At 42.6% G+C, this 22,400-nt stretch overlaps 1 protein-coding gene across 11 annotated transcripts in view; it reads left to right on the top strand.

Moving 5' to 3' along the window:
• ADD1 (adducin 1) overlaps nt 1-22,400 on the top strand; it is an 86,877-nt gene that overhangs the window by 48,525 nt on the left and 15,952 nt on the right. For all 11 annotated transcript variants that reach the window (XM_025921811.2, XM_025921812.2, XM_025921813.2 and 8 more), the window contains exons 4-9: nt 5,415-5,566; nt 13,731-13,811; nt 14,052-14,201; nt 16,159-16,302; nt 16,687-16,785; nt 17,507-17,683. In XM_025921811.2, the coding sequence (XP_025777596.1) occupies nt 5,415-5,566; nt 13,731-13,811; nt 14,052-14,201; nt 16,159-16,302; nt 16,687-16,785; nt 17,507-17,683 (803 nt within the window). The remainder of the gene's footprint in view (nt 1-5,414; nt 5,567-13,730; nt 13,812-14,051; nt 14,202-16,158; nt 16,303-16,686; nt 16,786-17,506; nt 17,684-22,400) is intronic.

Below are 22,400 nucleotides of genomic sequence, written 5' to 3'. Positions count from 1 at the left end.
GAGCTTCCCTTCAACAACTGTGTTTTGTTACCCAGTGTGGTCTAGAGCCCTTTTCAAAATAAGAAGTTAGTTTCCTATTGTTCTTAGATGACCAATTATTTTTTAGTATTATTTTGAATTCATAGATTTAAATATATTTAATGTGTTTCAAAATGTTACAGTTACCTGTTGTGATGCTAACATTGTCCCATCTTTGATCAGTGGAAGTCCCTCCAGGTTGACTTCTGAGCCTAGTGCTTTGACAGTTTCCAAGCCATCCCCCATGAGGAAACGTTCCAGGTTTCCCTAGTACATTTCCTGCCCCAGGTCTGGAATCAGCCATATTGCTAAGAAATCTTTATGTCTTTTTGTGGGAAATGGAAATTAGGTACTAGGGATGCTCTTTGCTAATGGATTAGTTATTCTTTTCTAGGCCTCTTTAGTGGGCAGAACTAGGAAATATATATTATCTTGTGAATTATATGGCATATAGGAATTTTAAGTATATTGGAATTATACTCTTAATTCCAATCAAAATTCAGGGCTAAGGGGTTTTTACTGGACCTTTTCTATCTAACATTTATTCTCCTTTCTTCCACAACAAGAATTCTGGCCTTTAAGGACAACCAGGAATAACAAAACCAGAATATTATGTAATTACTCATTTGTTTTCCCACATATCACACAAAGTAACCATACTCTACCAACAGTCTATTCTCTTCATGATTTAAAATAGTCTATGTTGTCAGAGTATGTAACCATTACACGTTATGATCTCCCTCTTATAATGTTCATTTAGTGTTATAATTAATACATAATAAATATATATTCTCACCACCAACCTTTGTATCCGTGTATCCCTCAGTCGTTTTGGTTGTCTGAAGTGCCTTCTGTAGTAGAGTTCTCAGAAAAGACTTGTGGAAACAATACTCTCTGAGTTCTTGCCTGCTGTCGTCTCTGTATATCAATATTAATTGAGTTTGGTTTGTTAGGGTGTAAAACACTAGACTCACATTTTCTATGTGTATCTTAAAGAGATAATTAATTTTTTTCCGTCCGAAAGCATTGCTATTAAAATTGAAGATACTCTTCCATATAAGTGACTTGGTCTCTTTTCCTGGATGTTCAAAGTACTTTTTTCTTTATAGAGTCCATCAGTTTTATCAGAATATGTCTTAGTGTTGTTGGTCATTGTGGCTTAATTTTCTCAGATGATGCGCTCTTCCAGATCTTTTGTATTTTATCAATAGTTTGTTTTTTAGCAGTATTTATTCTGTTTCCTTTTGTTTCCTACTTCGGGGATTCCTGTTATATGCATGTTGGAGTTTCTTTGTCTTTCACTGTTGCTTGTTCTCAAATCCTTTTTATTGCTTCATTTCTTTATGATTTAAAAAATTTTTCCATTTCATGTTCTTTTCTCTTTTAGTTTAGTGCGTATGTATTTATTTAGAAGATTTTGTTTTATTTTATTTTTAAATTTTAGTATATGTGCTTGCCACAGCAAGCACTATCTTATTTTTTAATTAATTAATCTAAAAAATTTATTTATATTTGAGAGAGCAAGCAAGTGTGGGTAAGGGGCAGAGAGAGAGGGAGAGAGAGAATCCCAACTAGGCTCTGCACCGTCAGCGCAGAGCCCGACAATGGGGCTCAAACTCACAAACTGCGAGATCATGACCTGAAGCAAAATCAAGTCAGACGTTTAACTGACTGAGCCACCCAGGCTCCTCTGGATTTTATTTTTAAATAATGTCTACACCCAGCATCATCAGGCTCAAACTTAACAACCCCAGGATCAAAAGTTGCATGCTATACCACCTGAATCAGCCAGGTGCCCCCTAGCTTAGTATTTATTTTTAAAATTATTTTTTCATTTATATCTAATTCCTTTTATGTTCTAATTCCTTTTATGTTCCTTCGTGAATTTTTCTTTTTTTTTTTTAATTTTTTTTTTTTTCAACGTTTTTTATTTATTTTTGGGACAGAGAGAGACAGAGCATGAACGGGGGAGGGGCAGAGAGAGAGGGAGACACAGAATCGGAAACAGGCTCCAGGCTCCGAGCCATCAGCCCAGAGCCCGACGCGGGGCTCGAACTCACGGACCGCGAGATCGTGACCTGGCTGAAGTCGGACGCTTAACCGACTGCGCCACCCAGGCGCCCCTCGTGAATTTTTCTAATTAAACGTTTTTTCATATCTTCTATTATTAATACTTTTCTTTACCTTTCTTTACTGTTTATGAAGCAGTAGGTTATCGTTTTCGTCTGTTTTGCATACATATCTTTCTTGTGTGATTTCCTTATCTGTAGGGATGTGATTCTGCGCTTCTTTCTGAAAATAATTTTTGGGTGGTATTTGATCATGGTATGTTTTTGTTCACTTTTACACGAAACTTGGTTTTATTGGAGATTCCTGGTTTAGGCAGGCTTTTCTAATGTCATGGCTCTAGAGCTCCCTCTTCTGTTTTTTCTCAAAGTGGTAAAAAAATATGGCAGTTTGTTGAATGAAGTTGGGTCCTGTTTCCCTTCCTTGCTTTTATCTGGACTCTTCTGTTTTCTTTATAGTTCTGTGCTAGTCAGTTTGGGTTCGAATTACCATATATTTCTTAGTGTGAGGCCTTGTCCTAAAAGACAATTTTAAATGGTTAGTTTGGAGAATTTTTAAGGATTTAAGTGTGCAGAACTCCTCTTGGTTCTAGCTGCTGTTCTCAAATTGGCCCTCTGAGCTTTGTAGTGAGTTCCTGATGGTTCTTTTGAGGGTCTTAGGTTCAACCAATGGTCCATGGTTCCTTCTGCTTCCTCCTACATGTGTGCTGATATACACTGTTGTCTTTGTCAACCCTACCCAATTATATTTTCAGTTTTGTGAGTCTACCTTATTACCTAGTGTTGTTGTAGATATCATTCTTAGGTTTTTGGCCTTGATATCTTAGTTGCTGTAGTTAATTTTTTTGTGGAGGGTTGGAATAGAGATTTAGTAAGACTCAAAAACTGTCCCGTCACTGCTACCATCTTCTGAAAATCTTCTGAAAAACAATTTTTAAGAATTGAAGATCTATGGGGCGCCTGGGTGGCGCAGTCGGTTAAGCGTCCGACTTCAGCCAGGTCACGATCTCGCAGTCCGTGAGTTCGAGCCCCGCGTCAGGCTCTGGGCTGATGGCTCAGAGCCTGGAGCCTGTTTCCGATTCTGTGTCTCCCTCTCTCTCTGCCCCTCCCCCGTTCATGCTCTGTCTCTCTCTGTCCCAAAAATAAAAAAAAAAAAAAAAAAAAAAAAAAAAACGTTGAAAAAGAATTGAAGATCTAGGGGGTACCTGGCTGGCTCAGTTGGAAGAGCATGCGACTCTGATATCAGGGTAATGAGTTTGAGCCTCGAGCCCGACGCTTGGCGTAGAGATTACTAAAATAAATAAAACTTAAAAAAAAGAATTAAAGATCTAAAGTAGATGATTGACCTATGTTAAATCAAGATGATAGGTGGTTTTTGGTATTGTTCTCTATATTTTTCTGTATGCTTAAGATAGTTTATGATTAACAAGATTCAAATCTAGCAACATGTAATGAGTCGTGCAAATACTTTTTTTCCTTCCTTTCCAGTGTGTATGTCTTTGTTTTTTTTCCTTTTTCTTGCCTTATTGTGTTAGTTAGGATCCCTACCTAGTATAGTATTCAATAAGAATGCCAGAGTATACATCCTTACGTAGTTCCTGGCCTTGGGAGAAAAACATTCAGTCTTTCATCATTATGTTTGATGTTAGTGGTGGATTTTTGTAACTGTCCCTTATTAAGTTGAAGACAGTACCTTGTATTACCAATCTGCGGAGAGTTTTGGGTGATGAATTTTATGAACTGCTTTTTCTGTATCTATTAAAATGATCCTATACTTTTTCTTCTTCAGTATAGTGAATTATATTGATTGGTTTTTGAATGCTGAACCAATCGTGTGTGGCTGAGATAATCCCCCTCATGATGTATTATTCTTTGAATTTTTAAAAAATGTTTATTTTTGAGAGATAGAGCATGAGTGAGGGAGGGGCAGAGAGAGGGAGACACAGAATCGGAAGCAGACTCCAGGCTCTGAGCTGTCAGCACAGAGCCTGACATGGGGCTCGAACTCACGAACCATGAGATCATGACCTGAGCTGAAGTTGGATGCTTAACTGACTCAGCCACCCAGGTGCCCCTATTCTTTGTATTTATTGCTGGATTATTTGCTCAGAGTTTGTTAAGTAATTTTAGTCTGTGGTCATGAGAGATACTGGTCTGTTTTTTCTTATAATGTCATGTAACAGAATATCTTTGTATGGTTTTGGTATCAAGATAATGCTGGGCCTGATAGAATGAATTGGAAAGTGTTCTGGAAGGGTTTGTGTAGAATTTTTGAGAAGAGTTTATATAGAATTGGTATTATTTCTGACTTAAATGTGTGGTAGAATTCATGGTGATGTCATCTGGGCCTGGAGTTTCGTTTATGGAAATGTTTTTAACTGCAAATTCAGCTTAATGGAAACAAGGGTGTTCAGGATGTCTGTTTCTTCTGGAGTGAGCTTTTGATAGCTTGTGTGTTTCAAGGATTCTGTCTTTTTCATGTAAGTTAAAACATATGCTGATATAATTAGTTGTTCGTATTATCCTGTTATTATCCATTTTTTTTTTTTTCAACGTTTATTTATTTTTGGGACAGAGAGAGACAGAGCATGAACGGGGGAGGGGCAGAGAGAGAGGGAGACACAGAATCGGAAACAGGCTCCAGGCTCCGAGCCATCAGCCCAGAGCCCGACGCGGGGCTCGAACTCACGGACCGCGAGATCGTGACCTGGCTGAAGTCGGACGCTTAACCGACTGCGCCACCCAGGCGCCCCCTGTTATTATCCTTTTAATGTCTGTAGGATATGTAGTTATGTCCCTTCTCTACTGCTTCATAGTGTAATTTCTACCTCCACTGTGTTTTTTTTGGAGTCTCCCTAGAGGTGTATTTTATTTTATTTCATTACATTTTTCATTTTCTTTTATTTCATCAGTTTATTTTTAATCTTCTCAAGATTAAATCAGTTTTCCTCTATTTTTCTGTTTGATATCTCCTTTTTTCTTTATTACTAATTTTTTCTTCTTGTTTTTGGATTTTACTTTTTTTAGTAAGGTGAAACTAGATCATTTAAAAAAAAAACTTTCTTCTTTTCTAATATATATGTTTTCTACTGTAAATTTCCTGCTAAGAATTGCTTGACTGTATCCCATAAACTTTGCTCCCATTTTGTTCTTGATTTCTAACTTAGCTGTATTAATGTTGGGGAACATGATCTTTATGAAATAGTCTTTGAAGTTTTCAAGACTGACTTGTAGCCTTGTGTGGAAGATTCATGTCTCGGGATTTTTATTATTTGCTTTATATTTGATAAGGAATAGTAAGTCTTTGAGTTTGTTTATCTTCTATTTCAGGTCTTGGTATGGTGACTCCTGTGAATGATCTGAGAGGGTCTGATTCAATCGCCTATGACAAAGGGGAGAAATTATTGCGGTGTAAGTTGGCAGCATTTTACCGACTGGCAGATCTGTTTGGATGGTCTCAGCTTATCTACAATCACATCACAGTGAGTATTAAGTGGGGTAGTAACTGAGTGGTAAATGGAATGTTATGTGTCTGACATCACTGCTTCCCATTTAGGAGAAGAGGAGGGTCGACTGAAGTAAATCTTAGAACACTTTCTTTCTGATTCCTGATTGCAGAGTATTATAATCTGAGAATTACCCACTTTGAATTAAAAATTATGAGAATCGTAGTTCTTTAAAACTCCTTTCTTGCATGCTAATCTAATAACTGTTTACCAAAGTGCAGTGGTCCTCCATTACATAGGGTTTTGCTTTCCACGGTCTCCGTTACTGTAGTCAACCAGCCCAGAAGCAGGTGATCCTCCTGGCGTATCGTCAGGTCAGCAGCAGCCTCACGCTGCATCACCTCCCGCATCACTCACCTCACTTGGTGTCCACGTGTCGGCACTTCATCATCTGTCATCATTGCAAGAAGGGTGAGTACAGGACAGGAAGACATTTTGAGAGAGCGAGGGAGACCACATTCTTGCAACTTTCATTACAGCGTATGTTACACTTGTTCTAGTTTATTATTAGTTGTGTTGTGAACCTCTTACTGTGCCTAATTTATAAATTAAACTTTATCGTAGGTATGTAAGTGTAGGAAAAAACAGTGTATGTAGAGTTTAGTATTGTCTGCTGTCCACAGTTTCAGGCATCCGTGAGGGTCTTGGAACGTCTCTCCCATGGATAAGGAGGAGCTATGTATAGGCAGTTCCCAAAATTCTTTATATGCCTAAAAACCTAAGAATGAAGGTATTTTTTTCCTACTCTGACCAAAGCCTTCTATTTCTCATAGTTATTTATTTCTTCAGCTACTCCAGTTTTAGCTATTTTTCAACATGATCAGGACTTCTGTTTTCTTCAGTTGATTTTGCAGTAAATATTTATTGCGTGTCTCTTGTAAATATTTATTCAGTACAAGCCTTGTTCTAAGTCTGGGCTTATATCAGTGAATGTGACAAGTCCTGCCTCTGTGGATCTTCCTTCCTGCATCCCTGTCCACTGGCCCACATTCACTCCCTCTTTGGTCCAGCTTGGATTTCCTGGTGCTACATCATTTCGGTAACACTCTTTGCCAATGCTGTCCTCTCCCTCCTGCACCCAAACAGCTAATCCTGCTGCAGAGAGTCTCGACAGGGCCCACAGGCCTTCTCTGTAGGTTACAGACCCATGACACTGCCTGGCACCGTAGGACGTCTCACTTAGGAGCTCACTCACTACTCTCTCACTACTCTCTCTACTACTGTCTTCGGAACTCCTGACCTCTTTTCTTTTTAAAAAAAAAATTTTTTTTTAATGTTTATTTATAATTTTTGAGAGAGACAGAGGCAGGATGCGAGTGGGTTAGGGGCAGAGAGAGAGGGAGACACAGAATCCGAAGCAGGCTCCAGGCTCCGAGCTGTCAGCACACAGAGCCTGACGCGGGGCTCGAACTCATGAGCTGTGAGATCATGACCCGAGCCGAAGTCGGACACTCAACCGATTGAGCCACCCAGGCGCCCCTGACCTCTTTTCTCTTATCAAATGACCACAGTGTGTCACAGAGAAAAGGGGAACGCCTGACTGATGTTTGTACCCATTCTGTGCTCCTGAGCACCTCCTTCCTACCTGCAGCCAAACTTTGTTTCCCAGTTGGAATTTCATCTCTCTTGCCTTCTTAGATTCCTAATGCACCATCAGCCTTCTATTTTTTTTCTTTGCTTTTCCAAAGAGATAATCTTTCCTTGACTCTTAAACTGTTCCAGTCTGTTTCTTCATTTATTTTCCTTTGTTGAATATTTCAAATTTTTAGTACAGTGCCTACCAATAGTAATAAGTGCACTTCACAGGGATGTCTAAAGAGGAAGTTGTGATCCTGCCGATACTCTTACCTTCTTCAGGCAACTGGTGTTAACAGCTGTTTAAATCGTTTTACCCTTTTCTCTATACCCAGCACACGTGTAGGTGGTGTGCACATGTGGACTTGTAAGTGGTGCTGGGCTCAGTTCCAGCGTGGACTCCAGGGTGGCGGTCTGGAACCCACCTTTGTGACCAGTGCACTGTGCTTGTGGCATGTGATGTGGATCTTTCCAGAGATACCGAGTTACTCTCCCCTCCATCTCTTCCCCCTGTTGCCCTTAAAGTTCGCTTTTCAAAACGCAGACCTGGCCCTGTTGTATCCACACTGTCGTGCCTGTTGTATGCACACTGTCGTGCCTGTAGGACGCTGCCTCCACCCCTAGTGCCCCTGCTTTATTTCCCCCGAAGCAGTTCCCATCATCCATACTTGACTTTTGCCTTTTGTCATCCGTCTCCACTCATGGGAACACTGACTCTGTGAAGGGTGCCTCTGTTGTGTTTCCTGTTGTGTCCCCAAGACCAGGAGCCGTGCTGGGCGTACAATAGGCATACAGTGAACTCTAGGGTGAAATCCCCCAGACCGAAATCTGGCCTCAGTAAAAACATCAAACAGGAACTCCGTGGTGCCTTTTGGTGTTTGGTCAGAAGGTCCCCTTCACCTGCCAGAAGTGCCAGTTCTGTTTCTAGTGCCTGCATGGGAATTGCTGGCACCTGAGGCTGATTATGCCTGACCAAGTGCTCTGTGCGGAGATTTAATGCTCAGTGGTTGGCTAAGAATTAGTTCCATGAAAATGTTACAGCTGTAATAGGAAATGTAATCCTTGGCTTTAATAATACCTTCACATTTTGGGGGGGTGTTTAAAATGCTGTTTACCAGTAGTCCTGGTATGAATGCTATTTAAATAAGTTTAAATTGCTGAAATTGCTCCCCCTGCCCTTTATTCAGGACTTGGCAGAATTAAAACATTAGTTAAATGTTTACTATTCTGTAGATGATCTGTGTGGCCCTTAATGCTGAGTAAAAAAGATTTTTAAGCACCAAAATATTTCCTGTATCTTGTGAGCTAGAGAATCTTTGAGGGAAAAAGTTTTATTTTTGTTTATTTTAACTACTTGTGGTATACATTTTTTTGTATTATAATCTAAATGTTACCGTATAAACACTTAACAGCAAAGAAATACTAACGATATTTATCAGTGCAACCAGAAAGTGCGAACAGGTCATGGTGACCTTTCTGGGAAAGAGGGCCATAGGGATTTTCTGCTGAAGGGATTTAGAGTGCTGGCAGGCATTAGGAGATTGGAGATGATTGTCTGAATTAGATCTCTGTCTTAAGATCGCATTAGGTTTAGAGAAGCTTTGGGGGGTGTCAATAGCTGGGGCCTTTCCGTCCCTAAATGCCTCTGGTGACAGTGGAGTGCTGGGTTCAGCTCCATGTGGACTCCAGGGAATGCTAAACCTCAGGTGGTGGTCTGAGCCCACCTTGTGACCAGTACACTGTGTTTCTGGGACATGATATGGATCTTTGCCAGAGATACTGAGTTGGGTGTATTTGGTTTTCAGTGAGTGACCTTAAAATTTGTGACATGAGTAGTCAATCTCAGTGAGGGTAACGCCAGTCTCTTAGACACCAGAAACCTTACTTGGAGGGGCACCTGGGTGGCTCAGCCAGTTAAGTGTTAGACTTTTTTTTTTTTTTTTTTTTAATATTTATTTTTGAGAGCACGAGTCAGGGGATGGGAGAGAGACAGAGAATCCCAAGCGGACTCTGCGCTGGCAGTGGGGCTTGAACTCATGAGCCGTGAGATCCTGATCTGAGCCAAAATCAAGAGTCAGACGCTCAACTGACTGAGCTACCCAGGTGCCCCGTGTCGGATTCTTGATCTCAGCTCTGGTCTTGATCTCCGGGTCCTGAGTTCAAGCCCTGCATTGGGCTCTGTGCTGGGTGTGAAGCCTACTTAAAAAAAACAAAAACAAACTTACGTGGAAATATCCTTCACTCTTTTTTCACTTTACATCTGTATTTAGCATCTTTTCTTTCTTTTTTTTTTTTTTTAATTAATGTTTGTTTTTGAGAGAGAGAGAGACCAAATGCAAGCAAGGGGAGGGGCAGAGAGAGGGAGACACAGAATCCGAAGCAGGCTTCAGGCTCTGAGCTGTCAGCACAGAGCCCAATGTAGGGCTTGAACTCATGAACCACAAGATCATGACCTGAGCCGAAGTCAGAGATGCTTAACTGACTAAGCTACCCAGGTGTCCCAGCACTTTTTCCTTTTTTTGCTTCAGACTCAGAAAATCATATTTTAAGCTTTTTCCATTAAAATATGTAGATTTATTAGGCTCACTCTTGGAAATACATGTTAATGAAATATGTCAAAGAAGAAAAAGTGATAGCATTATTTATAATAATAAAGTTTGAGTCTGAATATCCAGTGGTAGGTGGAAAATGCCCCAGTTATTCAACATCAGTTTGAGGGAATGTTACATACTATGAAAAATACGTATATAGACCATGTGGAAAAAATGAAAAATAGTTATTACAAAAGAGGGAATATAAAATGTATACTGTTTATAACTATGAATTATGCCATAGATACTAGGAAACAAGAAGTCATTAAAAAATGGTATGTAATAGTTTTTTAATGTGGAACCTGATAGTATGCTTGTAAAGTTTATAGGGAAGACGAAGTCCAAGAATGGCTAAGATGAACTAAGTGAGAGTTTTTTCCTATTAACTGAATTTGTAAAAGTGATACTAATTAAAATAGTGTGTTTTGGGCAAAGGAAGAGACAGACCAGTGGGACAGAACCGAGCCCAGAGCTGGATCTCATTTATTGAAATCAGAGGCACAAAAGAGTCTGCGTTGCAGAGCAGCATGGGAAGAGTGCACTAGGCAGTAATTGGTGCTGGCACAGTTGGAGTGAAAAATTGAAATTGGAAAGTTGCATTGGATTCCCACCTTATATATTTATACCCACAAAGGAATTCCAATGAATTCAGAATTAAATGTGAGAGGTAACACTTTAAAAATTTTAGAATGGGGGTGCCTGGGTGGCTCAGTTAGTTGGTTGAGAGTCTGACTTGTGCTCAGGTCATGATCTCGCAGTCCATGAGTTTGAGCCCCGTGTCAGGCTCTGTGCCGACAGCTTGGAGTCTGGAGCCTGCTTCAGATTCTGTGTCTCCCTCTCTCTCTGCTCCTCCCCCACCCACGCTCTGTCTCAAAAATAAATAAATACTAAAAAAAAAAAAAAAAAATTTGGGATCAATATAGGCAAAAATCATTGACCTTTAACTTCTTAATTATTTATTTTTTAATTTTTTAAAATCTTTATTTACTTTTGACAGAGAGAGAGAGAGTGCGAGCAGGGGAGGAACAGAGAGAGAGGGAAACACAGAATCTGAAGCAGGTTCCAGGCTCTGAGCTGTCAGCATAGAGCCCGATGCGGGGCTTGAACTCACCAACCGTGAGTTCATGACCTGAGCCAAGGTTGGACACTTAACTGACAGAGCCACCCAGGCGTGCCATTGACCTTTAACTTCTGACGTAAGGAAAGAGGTCTTAAGACACAAAAGCACCTATTATAAAAGAAAAGATGGGTAAATTTGACTACTTTAAAATGAACAAATTTCTTATTAAAAGATGCCATAAAGAGAGTAAAAATAGGGGTGCCTGGCTGGCTCAGTTGAAAGAGCATGTGACTCTTGATCTTGGGGTTGTGAGCTCAGACCCCATGTTGGGGGGTACAGATTACTACAAAAAAATAAATAAACTTGGGACAAAAATCAGAGTGTGAAAAAAGAAAACCTACAACCTGGAAGACTTTGCCTTACAGGTAACTAACAAACAATTAGTATCTAGAAAAGATAAAGAACTATGAGTATGAAAAGGACAAACCAGTATGGTCATTTTGTGACCAAAAGACAAGAAAGGAATTGCACAGAAGGGGAAATAAGATGGCTCATAAAAATATGAAAAGTTGCTGAACTCATTACTAACCAGGAAATTATAAATTAAAACCACAGTGGAATACCATGTCACAGACATTAGATTTTAATTTTTAAAGAAGATAATAGTAGAAGCACATTACTGGCAGGAGTGTCTATTTAATTAGGCTCTCTGAAGGTAATTCGGTGTCGCTCTGGAGAAATTTGACCATGTATGCTAGAGGCAGGTGCAAGAATGTTCACAGCGTTTTTAGTAGCAAAATGGGAATCATGGCCATTGACAGAAGAATGGATACATAAATCGTATACTCATCAGTGGACACTCTACAGCAATGGAAGTGAACACATGATAGGCATGTCTGTCATTGTCTGGAGGAATCTCAAAAATACTGTTGAGGAAAAAAAATGTCACTGCAAAGAAAATACAGTATGATTCCAATTAGTTGAAGTTCATAAACAGATAAAAATGAAACAGTATACTGCTGAGGGATAAATATATATAAGATAAAACTGTAAAGAAAAGGAAGAAGATGCTTAACACATAATTCAAGTTAGTGGTTACTTTTGGGAGTTGGGGGAAGGGACACGGGGCTTCCAGGATACTACACTTCCTCTGTTCTGAAGTTTGTTGAAAGATACATGGGTGTTTGATTTTTTTGTACTTAAGTGCCTTTTGTACTCATGTGCCTTCTAAATACTCTATATGATGTTGCAAGAGAAAACTTTTAATGTAAGTAAAAATATCTGACATTTAACTTTTCCTTATTTTTCATTCCAACCAGTAGTAAATACACAAAGTAATAGTCTGCTCTATGTTTTTTGTTTTGGCCCAACTTGGAAATTGGGGGAATTGTGTGGTTTTGTTGTAGACAGTTAAAAAGGTGCATGCTTTTTAAAGTACAAGAACTGACTTTAGATATAAGCCTAGTGAACTCACCATTAATGGGAAAATATTTTCGGGAAGAATGGAAATCACGTGTGCATTTTTGAAACGCAAAGAGAGCAGGGACTAGGGTAATGGGGATTTAAAGAGAGTGGGTATCATGGAGGTGGATATAGAATAGGCTCATTCATGGTCATGATTTACTGCCGTTGATCCTGTTACCGCTAGTAATAGTAATCGTGGGGAGATGCCATGTACTGATTATTTATTGTGAGTACCAGCCCTTATCATCCCCTATTTATGGACAAGGAGGCCAGGAGAGCAGGGTCCCCAGAGCAGCACAGACCATACTTGGCAGAGCTGAGATCTTAACTAAGGTCTTACCTGATTGTGGCTCCGCATGATGTCATCCTGAGGGAATCAGGTGAGTTTAGCATGAAAGTGACAGGAGGAGGAGGGTAGTTTCCCTGTATCTGAGAGCTAAATTGTACAAATAGGGGACTGGGTTTGTTCTGTGTTGCACGCTAGGAAGAGTGAAGAGAAATTCAGGAAGACAAATTTCTGCTGTGTGAGTAAGGACGTTTTGATGATCAGGTCTTTCTTGCTTCACTTCTGGCTCGGTCCCCGCCCCCGTGGGTGGCTGTTTGCTGAATGAAGAAATGAGGCCCAGTGAGGATGTGGTGGGCGCCCCCCTGCCTCAGTACACCTGCCCCGGCAGGCCCCGGGTGTGCATCTGTTTGGACCACTATGGAAGTCACTGTGCTGGTTAGGAAGTTGTACTAAACACCCTAAGTCCTTTCCCACAGATGCCGCGCTCTGCCTGCCTGGCCCTCATTGCAGTTCTTAGACCAGCAGTGAGTGCGTCCCAACCGAATGGCTTTGGGGAATCGTTTGAGTTCTCCCAGAATCATCCTAAAAATGGGCAGGACTCTTTTTTTCCTGTTGTCACTAGTATCTAGCGCAGGTACACGTTGAACGAATTGTGGGCAGAAAGCAGTGGAGGAAGGGGCAGACCCACCAGGGGCACGATCATGTGTAGAAACTTTCTGAAATCCTTCATCAGCGGTAAGGAGGAGGTCTCTGTTGTTTGTGATTTTTATGATCGTTCATTATCCTGCAGGTTTTGAGGACCAGAAAGTTTTGGCTTTCACTAGTATATGCCTCCGGGATGCCACCTTCTGGCCTGTGATGCTGGTTTGGTAGCCACCAGGTGTTTTCCCTATAAAGCTAATTGTCATGAGTGTGACCAAGATGCACTTCATGCACCTGATAAATTACTACAGCGTAATGATACAAAGCTTCCGGTACCTCATAGCTTCGTGACAGATGCTGTACTTAATGTGCTTTCCTGTGTAGCTCACTGAATGCACACAAGCCTGTGTGTTTGTGGGTGGAAAGAGATGCAGATCATTCCAATTGTATTTTTGAGCTAATTTTCCTTACAGACCAGAGTGAGTCTGTGTGAGTAATTCCTTTCGGTAATTTTCCTTACAGACCAGAGTGAGCTCTGAGCAGGAACATTTCCTCATCGTTCCCTTTGGACTTCTCTACAGTGAAGTGACCGCGTCCAGTTTGGTAAGAATATCCTTTTCCTCTTGGGCGTTATGTGTGTTTAGGTCATATTAGATGATGAAACACCTAACCCTACGAGACATACAAAACCCAAGAAAGGGGACGAAGTTTATGTTTTGTGTGACTAACTCAGAAAAACTTTAGAACTAGTTATACACACTTTAAACTTTGGTTTAAATAATACCTAGTAAGGGTAATTTGAAATCCTCTTGACATTGAAAATTTTGATTTGCTTATTTTCAGGTTAAAATCAATTTTCAAGGAGATGTGGTAGATCGCGGGAGCACTAATCTGGGAGTAAATCAGGCCGGCTTTACATTACATTCTGCAATTTATGCTGCAAGGCCGGATGTGAAGTGTGTGGTCCATATTCACACGCCAGCAGGGGCCGCGGTGAGTGCGTTGCCCTGGTGGCAGCTTACATTTGAAAGCTGTTTAGTGAAAGGCACGCCACGTTTACTCACAGCTGCCCTCTTTTGAGGCAAGTCAATAAACCTAATTTTGTTGGAGTGAAGAAGATTTTTTCCTAAGTTTGACTTTCTTAAAAGAATTTTTTTCTTTTTCTAAGGGGTCAGTATACTATCCAGTTTTGGAAAACCTGTGTGAGCAAAAGTGTCCGATAGACTTGACAGTTAGCAAATCATAGTGTATTGAGGGTGAGGTCAGATTTCAGTGTAAGTGAAGACTGCAGAGACACCTTGTTGGAGAAGAGGGGTGGGAGGGAGGGGCTCAGGCAGGCCGCAGGAGGAGGCTGTGGACTCAGAAAGGATCAGCTGGAGGCAGGAGACCTGAGCCCACTGATGGGATGTGGGGAGGAGCCAGGTGAGACAGCGAGAGGTTGAGGCCTGGAAACCCCTAGATGTTCTGTCTGGAGCCAGCAAGAGCAGGGCTGGGTCGTGAGAGGAGAGGAGGAATGGCTGTTACAAGAGGAAGGCACAGACATTGTAGGCTGTTAGGAGACTGGCCTCCGAGCCTAGAACTTTCCTAAAGCCTGCCCCTGCCCAGTCACCGAACCCTGGCCTTTCTGGTGCCGACAGCCCAGACCTCCCAGTATGAAAATGCCCATTCCGGTATTTGGGACGGTCATGTGACAGTGAAATACTACAACTATCTAGAATTGGCTTTTTATCAGCCATTTTATTCTTTTTTTTTTTTTTTAATTTTTTTTTTCAACGTTTATTTATTTTTGGGACAGAGAGAGAGCATGAACAGGGGAGGGGCAGAGAGAGAGGGAGACACAGAATCGGAAACAGTCTCCAGGCTCTGAGCCATCAGCCCAGAGCCTGACGCGGGGCTCGAACTCACGGACCGCGAGATCGTGACCCGGCTGAAGTCGGACGCTTAACCGACTGCGCCACCCAGGCGCCCCAAGCCATTTTATTCTTTAATGACTTTGTGGGCTTATTTGTACCACACATGGATTCAGTAATGTGGAATTATATGATGTTTTAATGTCACGCATATTGGATTGTTTTGATGCATGTTAGACCTGTCTAGTTTATTTTACTTTGAACATGTGGTTCTAGATGTGAACAGAAGAGTTTCGTTAGATCTATCCTTTTCTGAAGTTTTTTTTTGTAAAAAGATGCATGCACTCCCAACCACATGCATTTTAAGGAACTATTTGAGGTCCTTTTGAGAATATGGTTCCAAACAGTTTACCATGTGATATGTTTTAAAACTTACCAAATCACTTCACTTGGTAAGGAAATTCTTCTTACAAGAAGGCTGTGAAAGGAATTTAATGCTGTATCGCCTTTTTTATTGTGGTGTCTTTTTAGGTGAACTTGTATGTGGCATTGTTGCGCCCACCTCTAAACACTATTTGAATCTTTGGAAACTGTTCTTTCATCTTGGTAGAAAACCTTCAAAATTAGCACATTCTGAAGTCAGTTTGGGAAATTTAAGGAAACTGAAGGGCTATATGAATGCTTAAGGTTTTTTCTACTTAAATAGAAATTTTACAGCATAATTATCCTAAACTTCAGAAATTTGCTTTTATGTAAATTTCTGGTTTTGGTTCACCTATGACCTGAGATGAAAAGTGTATCAGAACATCTCTTTGCAGTGTCCGGATTCATTCAGGGGAAGCGATGGTTGGTCCTTGCGTTAGGGCCAGGGTCATCTTACCCTGAAACCTGAGCTCGCTTGGCATTAGGAGTTTTAAGTGCACATCACTAGCAAGCCCCAGAAGTTAAAGTTCATCCTAAGTTCATAGGTTCATTTATTTCTCAGAAGGTAACAAAATAAAATCTGTCCCCCTGTTTATTTCTTTGAGGAAAGCATGTGCCATGTCATCAACGTGTGACCCTTGATTTCCCTTCATTCATGGTGACTGCGTGTTCTCTAGGTCTCTGCGATGAAATGTGGCCTCTTGCCGATCTCCCCGGAGGCACTTTCCCTTGGAGAAGTAGCTTATCATGATTATCATGGGATTCTGGTTGATGAGGAGGAAAAAGTATTAATTCAGAAAAATCTGGGGCCTAAAAGCAAGGTCAGTGGGCATCTAATGTGGTCTTTATTTTTTTATTTAATTTAAAAAAAAATTTTTTTTTCAATGTTTGTTTATTTATTTATTTATTTATTTATTTATTTATTTATTTGGGACAGAGAGAGACAGAGCATGAACGGGGGAGGGGCAGAGAGAGAGGGAGACACAGAATCGGAAACAGGCTCCAGGCTCTGAGCCATCAGCCCAGAGCCTGACGCGGGGCTCGAACTCACGGACCGCGAGATCGTGACCTGGCTGAAGTCGGACGCTTAACCGACTGCGCCACCCAGGCACCCCTGTGGTCTTTAAATTATAGAGGGAAGAAGAAAAAGTTAAAGTGTCAGTCTTCTTGCCTTGTTCCTTAGGGCTTTCATGTTTCTTGCTCAGGTTCTTATTCTGCGGAACCACGGGCTCGTATCCGTCGGAGAGAGCGTTGAGGAGGCTTTCTACTACATCCACAACCTTGTGGTCGCGTGTGAGATCCAGGTGGGTGGTGGCCACTCTGTTCGGTCTGCAGCTTATCTGGGTGTTTGCAGCGTTTTCATAGAGTTTTGGTACTTGTTTTGTAGGAATGAGTCTTTGTGTAATCTCTTTGCCAAAGATGAGCTCATGGATTTGGAAATCGACCAGAGCAAATGCCATTTCACTGGCTGAAACTTACAAATGATTACTGGGCTTTCATTTCTAGTTTTCTATTGCTTAAATACGTCAGTCGCCACCATTACGGAGCACCCGGCATCGGGCGCTTCCTAGATGTTATTACATGTTCTTTCACTTGCCCCTCACAGCACTGTTTGTGAAAAAGCACGTGCAGGGAGGCAGAGCCTTGCCCCTGGCCCGTGTCTGTGAGCGCCGCTGAGCCAGGTCTGCTCAACCCCAAGTCTGCACTCTGCATGTTACCTTGACTTACATTCAATGCAGTACTGCAGTCCCCAGGCTCCTCATACGGTCTTCAAAGGTGCTCTGCTTCCCCATTTCTCCTCCAAGCATGAGTGCTCAGTATCTTTGTCATGCTAAAGACGAGCTTCTGAAAATAACCTTGTGTGTGAATAGTCTGTTGCTGTCCATCCTCCATGTTTTATTCTTACACTCTGATGACTTGGTTTCTTTTGAAACGTACATTTCTGTTTCAGTCATCTCTTGTAGTCATCTGATCCTTCTGCCCTCAGTAACGAACTCAAACTACTGTTTGCTTGTTTTGGAAAAGGTTCGGACTCTGGCCAGTGCAGGAGGGCCAGACAACTTAGTCCTCCTGGATCCTGGCAAGTACAAAGCCAAGCCCCGTTCCCCAGGGTCCCCGGCAGGGGAGGGTACCAGCTCACCTCCCAAGTGGCAGATTGGTGAGCAGGAGTTCGAAGCTCTGATGCGGATGCTCGATAATCTGGTAAGAATGTTGCTACCACCTGACGGTAAAGCTTTTGTTCTGAAAGCAGAAGCGTTCGTGTTTTTATAGCAAGTGAAATGGCGTGAAACTGTCTTCATGCAGTATCTGAGTGCCTTCACCCTCAAAAATCATGAAGAAGCACCAGGCAATATAACTTCTAAGCTAAATCATGGCAAAATACAGAAGTGAGGGTTTCTTGTCTTCTTTTGTTGTTTAAAGGTAATCACACTTGGACTATGTGGGGACAAGAGCACAGAGAATGCCCTGCTCTGAAGTAGGCTCCTGGGTTGGGGTGCCTGGTGGTTCAGTCGGTTGAGTGTCCGACTCTTGATGTCAGCTCAGGTCATGATCTCCCGGTTCGTGAGTTTGAGCGCTGAGTTGGGCTCTCTGCTGACAGTGTAGAGCCCACTTAGGATTCTCTCTCTCTCTCTCTCTCTCTCTCTCTCTCTCAGTCCCTCCCCCACTCATGTTCTTTCTCTCTCTCAAAAATAAAAATGAAAATAACTTAAAAATAAAGGAAGTAGGCTGCTGGGTAACTTGCTCCTAGAGTAGCAGCCAGCTCGGTGCCCATCCTCCCACAAGCAAGCCATCTGGGGGTGCCTTCTACATCTGCTAGCCATGTGCTTTGTCTTTTGTTTTAACGTAAGTTCTAGCTACGTGGGGCCTGATTATTATGTTTCACAGACATTTGCTGCTGATTTACTGTGTTGGGGAGACCCCTTCCTCCAAATTGCAGGGACACGGAGCCTAGCACAACACAGAAGCTGGACGCGGTGTATTAAGCATAATAAGGATGTTCTGATGTTACCAGCAGGATGTGGTCTGTGTTAGAGGGTTCAGTGAGGGATCTCATCCATTTGCAAGCATCAGGGAGAAAACTTGATGTGGATGGCACTTGGAAGTGATCTTGGAGAGTAGGTAAAATTGTGGTAGGCCGAGTTGGGAGAAGGAAGGTGTGTGCGTGACTGAAGACACTACAGTAGGTGTAGGGGGTGGGGACATGCCTTCCAGGCACTTGTCTGGTGTGAGCAGGTTCTTTAAATATTTAGGTCAAGGTGTTATAAGACGTAGGACTCTGTCTCACAGAGACGTTGGGCTCTGTGCCTGCTGTGGTGTCACGCTGTTTAGATGGAATTCGGGAGAGTCCATCATCTTTCCGCATGACCTCAGGTGGTATAGACACAAGGACCTGTCCCAGGAGTGTGGGATTGAGAAGCCTCCGGAAGGGCTGGAGTCCCCATGTGTTGCTGTGGCCATGCTGGGCACCCTAGATAGCATCTCCAGGGCCAGCGGGGTGCATTTTAGCCTAGCAGGAGAGAGTCCCGACTATTGGACCAGGTCACACAGGGGAGGGGTGGCTTCGGAAGGCGGGAAGCTTAACTTTCTTGAAGATGTTGGAACACAAAGAATTCATGGATCTGATTCAGGGGTGCTAAGTGTCCTCAGGGGCTGGATTTGATTAGTCGGGGGAGTGAACACAGAAAGCAGAATCTTCTATAACTTCTGAATTCATTTGCCCTGTACAGGGGGATTGCATTTACTGACCATCTACTATTGTGCCAGGAGCCATTAACAGGACACAAGGAGTTCATGACCTACCCAGGGAGGTGGACAAACAGATCCCACATGTGGCCGTGCATCTGTGATCTGGGTCCTGACAGAGCACAAGGAGAGCTGTGGAGGCAGAGACACAGGGCATGGGCCAGGACTGGTCTCGGGAAGCAGGGGGAGGAGTGAGGCGCACTAAGAACATGGAAGAAGCAGCTGGAGTTAGGTGGCAGGGGCCAGTGGTGTCCCAGGTGTCAGTACTGGGAGGCAGATACCCCCAAGGGGCCCCACGAGGCAAGGAGCGCTGGGGCACCCTGTCTTACAACCTCTCTTCTTTCCTCCTGACCGTTGCTCTGGTTTCACTGCTCTTTACTTGGAAGTCAGGTAGCAATCAGAAGAGAGGACCAAGAATCGAGAATACCAGCCCACCACGTCTTGTGTCCTCGGCGCATTCTAGAAGGTGGAGAGAGAGAAATCAAAATCAGGCAATAACTCTTAATGTGATGGAGGAGGGAGAGAGAGGACAAAAGATGAATAAGTGAAGTGCTCATTGCAGGGGTGTTGGTATTCAGTGTCCCTGATGTGCACAGGTTGTTATTGTCATTTTGATATTAGAAGGCTGTGTAGTTTGTAAGAAATAATGATTATCATTACGGTCCATGTTTTAACCTAGCATTCTTTTTTTTTTAATGTTTATTTATTTATTTTTGAGAGAGAGCATGAGCAGGGAAGGGGCAGAGAACGAGAGAGAGAGAGAGAGAGGGAAATACCAATCAGGCTCCGTGCTGTTAGCACAGAGCCCAGTGTGGGGCTCAAACCCACAAAACCATGAGATTGTGACCTGAGCCGAAACCAAGAGTCGAATGCTTAACTGACTGAGCCATCCAGGTGCCCCTTAACTTAGCATTCTGACTAACCATGTATGTTTGCCAGTAATTGAGTAGGGTAGACAATAGTTGAAGATTCTCATACTGTAAGAACTATTTTAACGTACATGGAAGAAATGCTGATTGCTTCCCAAACATGAAGATCTAATTCTAGCTTTTCAAAGAAGGAAGGAATCCATAAGTGTATCTATAAGCCATACAGTAGGTGTGAGGTCCTAGTATTGCCTAGTTTTGGCTTGACAGCATTTAAAGGGGAAGATTAAAGAATAAAACCATACCCTCTGAGGATAAAATTTTGCAAAGTTCTGGTGGTTTATCCTTCCATCATGGAGACTACTCAGGAGTCTTGGCTCCCTCAGCGAGAGGAAACTTGAGTTAACAAGAACTTTATTTTTCTGAAGATAGCCTTTTTACAGTGGAGCCATTATCTTTTATTGTTCCTCAACAAAGCATGCTCATCAATGGAAAAATTGCAGGGTAGACATTTACCGATCTTCTTGAGGATTGTGGTGGGAAACCAACCGCTGAGGACTGCGTTTCAGAATTGTCACCACCCTTTTTTTAATGTAGTGAAGGGATGTTGGTATGCCAGTGGTCTCCCAAAGAAGAGAAGCATCCAGAAGGGAGAGAATTCCTGAATTGGGAGAAATGTGAATGATTCTAAAGCACCTCAGCAAGCAGGACACAGGCCGGGGCCCCTCTAATGTGACAGCCCTTATTCTCCTGTCCTTTATAGTGAAGGTGCTGTGAGTGACTCGGTACAGACGTGAAACGGCGAGTCAGGAGCAAACTGAGCCAGGTCCTTGGCCTAGGGTCTCACAAGGTGGTGGCCGGGATTGGTTCCCATCAGAAGGCTCAGTGGGGCAGAACCCACTTCTGAGTTCCAGACAGAATTCTGTGGATAGAATTCATTTTTCTTACCGCTGTAGGAGTCATGGCGGCTCGCTTCTTTAGAGCTAGCAATGGACAAAAGACTCAAGATGGGTGCCAGCCTCCTATGTAGTACATCCTGCATCACCTTTGCCAAATTCCATGGGTTAGAAGCAAGTCAGGTCCTGCCCACGCTCCAGGAGGGAGGGCGTTACAGCAGGTGGGGACCATGGGGGGGGGCGGGGGGGGCACCATAGAGTCTGTCTGCCACACCCACCAGCTGCTATGCACTGGGTTGGAGGGATGGGGAACACATCCTCCTTGCCTTGGAGAGATTGTCTGTGGGGATTGGCAAACAGGTTGGTCCAGCATGTGGGCTAAATGCTATTGCAGTGATGACAGAGGTGGGAACTACTGGGGCTCAGGCCTTAAAGCCTAGTAAGTGGTCATGAGGCAGAATTGAAGGTTGATCTCAAAGATTGTTACATTCAAAGAAAGAACCAGGTTTCACGAGGTGTACTTGTTTGGCCTTCCCCAAAGATTATTACGGTATCTTATCTAAACTTTATCTTAAAAGGTAAAAAAAAAAAGAAAAGAAAAAGAAAAAAAATTAAGTACGTTGTTTAATACGATCTTTACTGTAGACAGCAGCAAGTAAGCCCATTTAAGTATTCAGTTTATTAGTATTCAGTTTAGTAACTTTTAAAAACTGGGGGCACCTCAGTGCCTCAGTTGGTTAAGTGTCTGACTCTTGATTTTGTCTCAGGTCAGATCTCATGGTTCCTGAGTTCAAGCCCCATATTGGGCTCTGCGCTGACCGTGCGGAGCCTGCTTGGGATTCTCTCTCCCTCTGCCCTTCCCCCATTTACACACATGCACTTGTTCTCTTTCTCAAAATAAGTAAACATTAAAAATTTTTTAAAAACTGAACACACTGTAGAACCAGTATCCAGATCAAAAAACAGTAGCACGGGGCGGGGCCTGGCTGGCTCAGTCGGTAGAGCATGTGACTCTTGATCTCAGGGTTATGAGTTCAAGCCCCCCGTTGGGCGTGGAGCCTATTGAAAACAACAGCAGCAGTGATGACAGAACAGCACCTCAGAATCCCCTGTACCCTTTCAGGTGTTTCTTTCTGTAATTTTTATAAGTGATGAGTGGAATAGTGTTCTTTCGAAGCATTTGGTTTCTTTGACTCAGCATCACATTTGTGAGGTTCATCCTAATGTTGCACCTGGTGATGGAGCATTTGCTCTGAATCCGGCCCCCTAGTCCGTTGCGTGGATGCTGCAGTTTGCCCATTCTGGTGTTGCTGGCTTTGTCTAATCTGCGGTCAGGATTTTGGTGAATGTTTGTGCGTCTCTGTCGGCACGTATCTGGGAGTGCGGAGTTGTCGCGTGTGTGCCTGTCCAGCT

The sequence above is a fragment of the Puma concolor genome, chromosome B1, assembly GCF_028749965.1.
Source record: "Puma concolor isolate L17-30 chromosome B1, mPumCon1.1.hap2, whole genome shotgun sequence".
Taxonomy (NCBI): Eukaryota; Metazoa; Chordata; class Mammalia; order Carnivora; family Felidae; genus Puma; species Puma concolor.
Note: the sequence above shows the minus strand (reverse complement) of the source record. Positions and strands in the feature narration are given on the sequence as shown.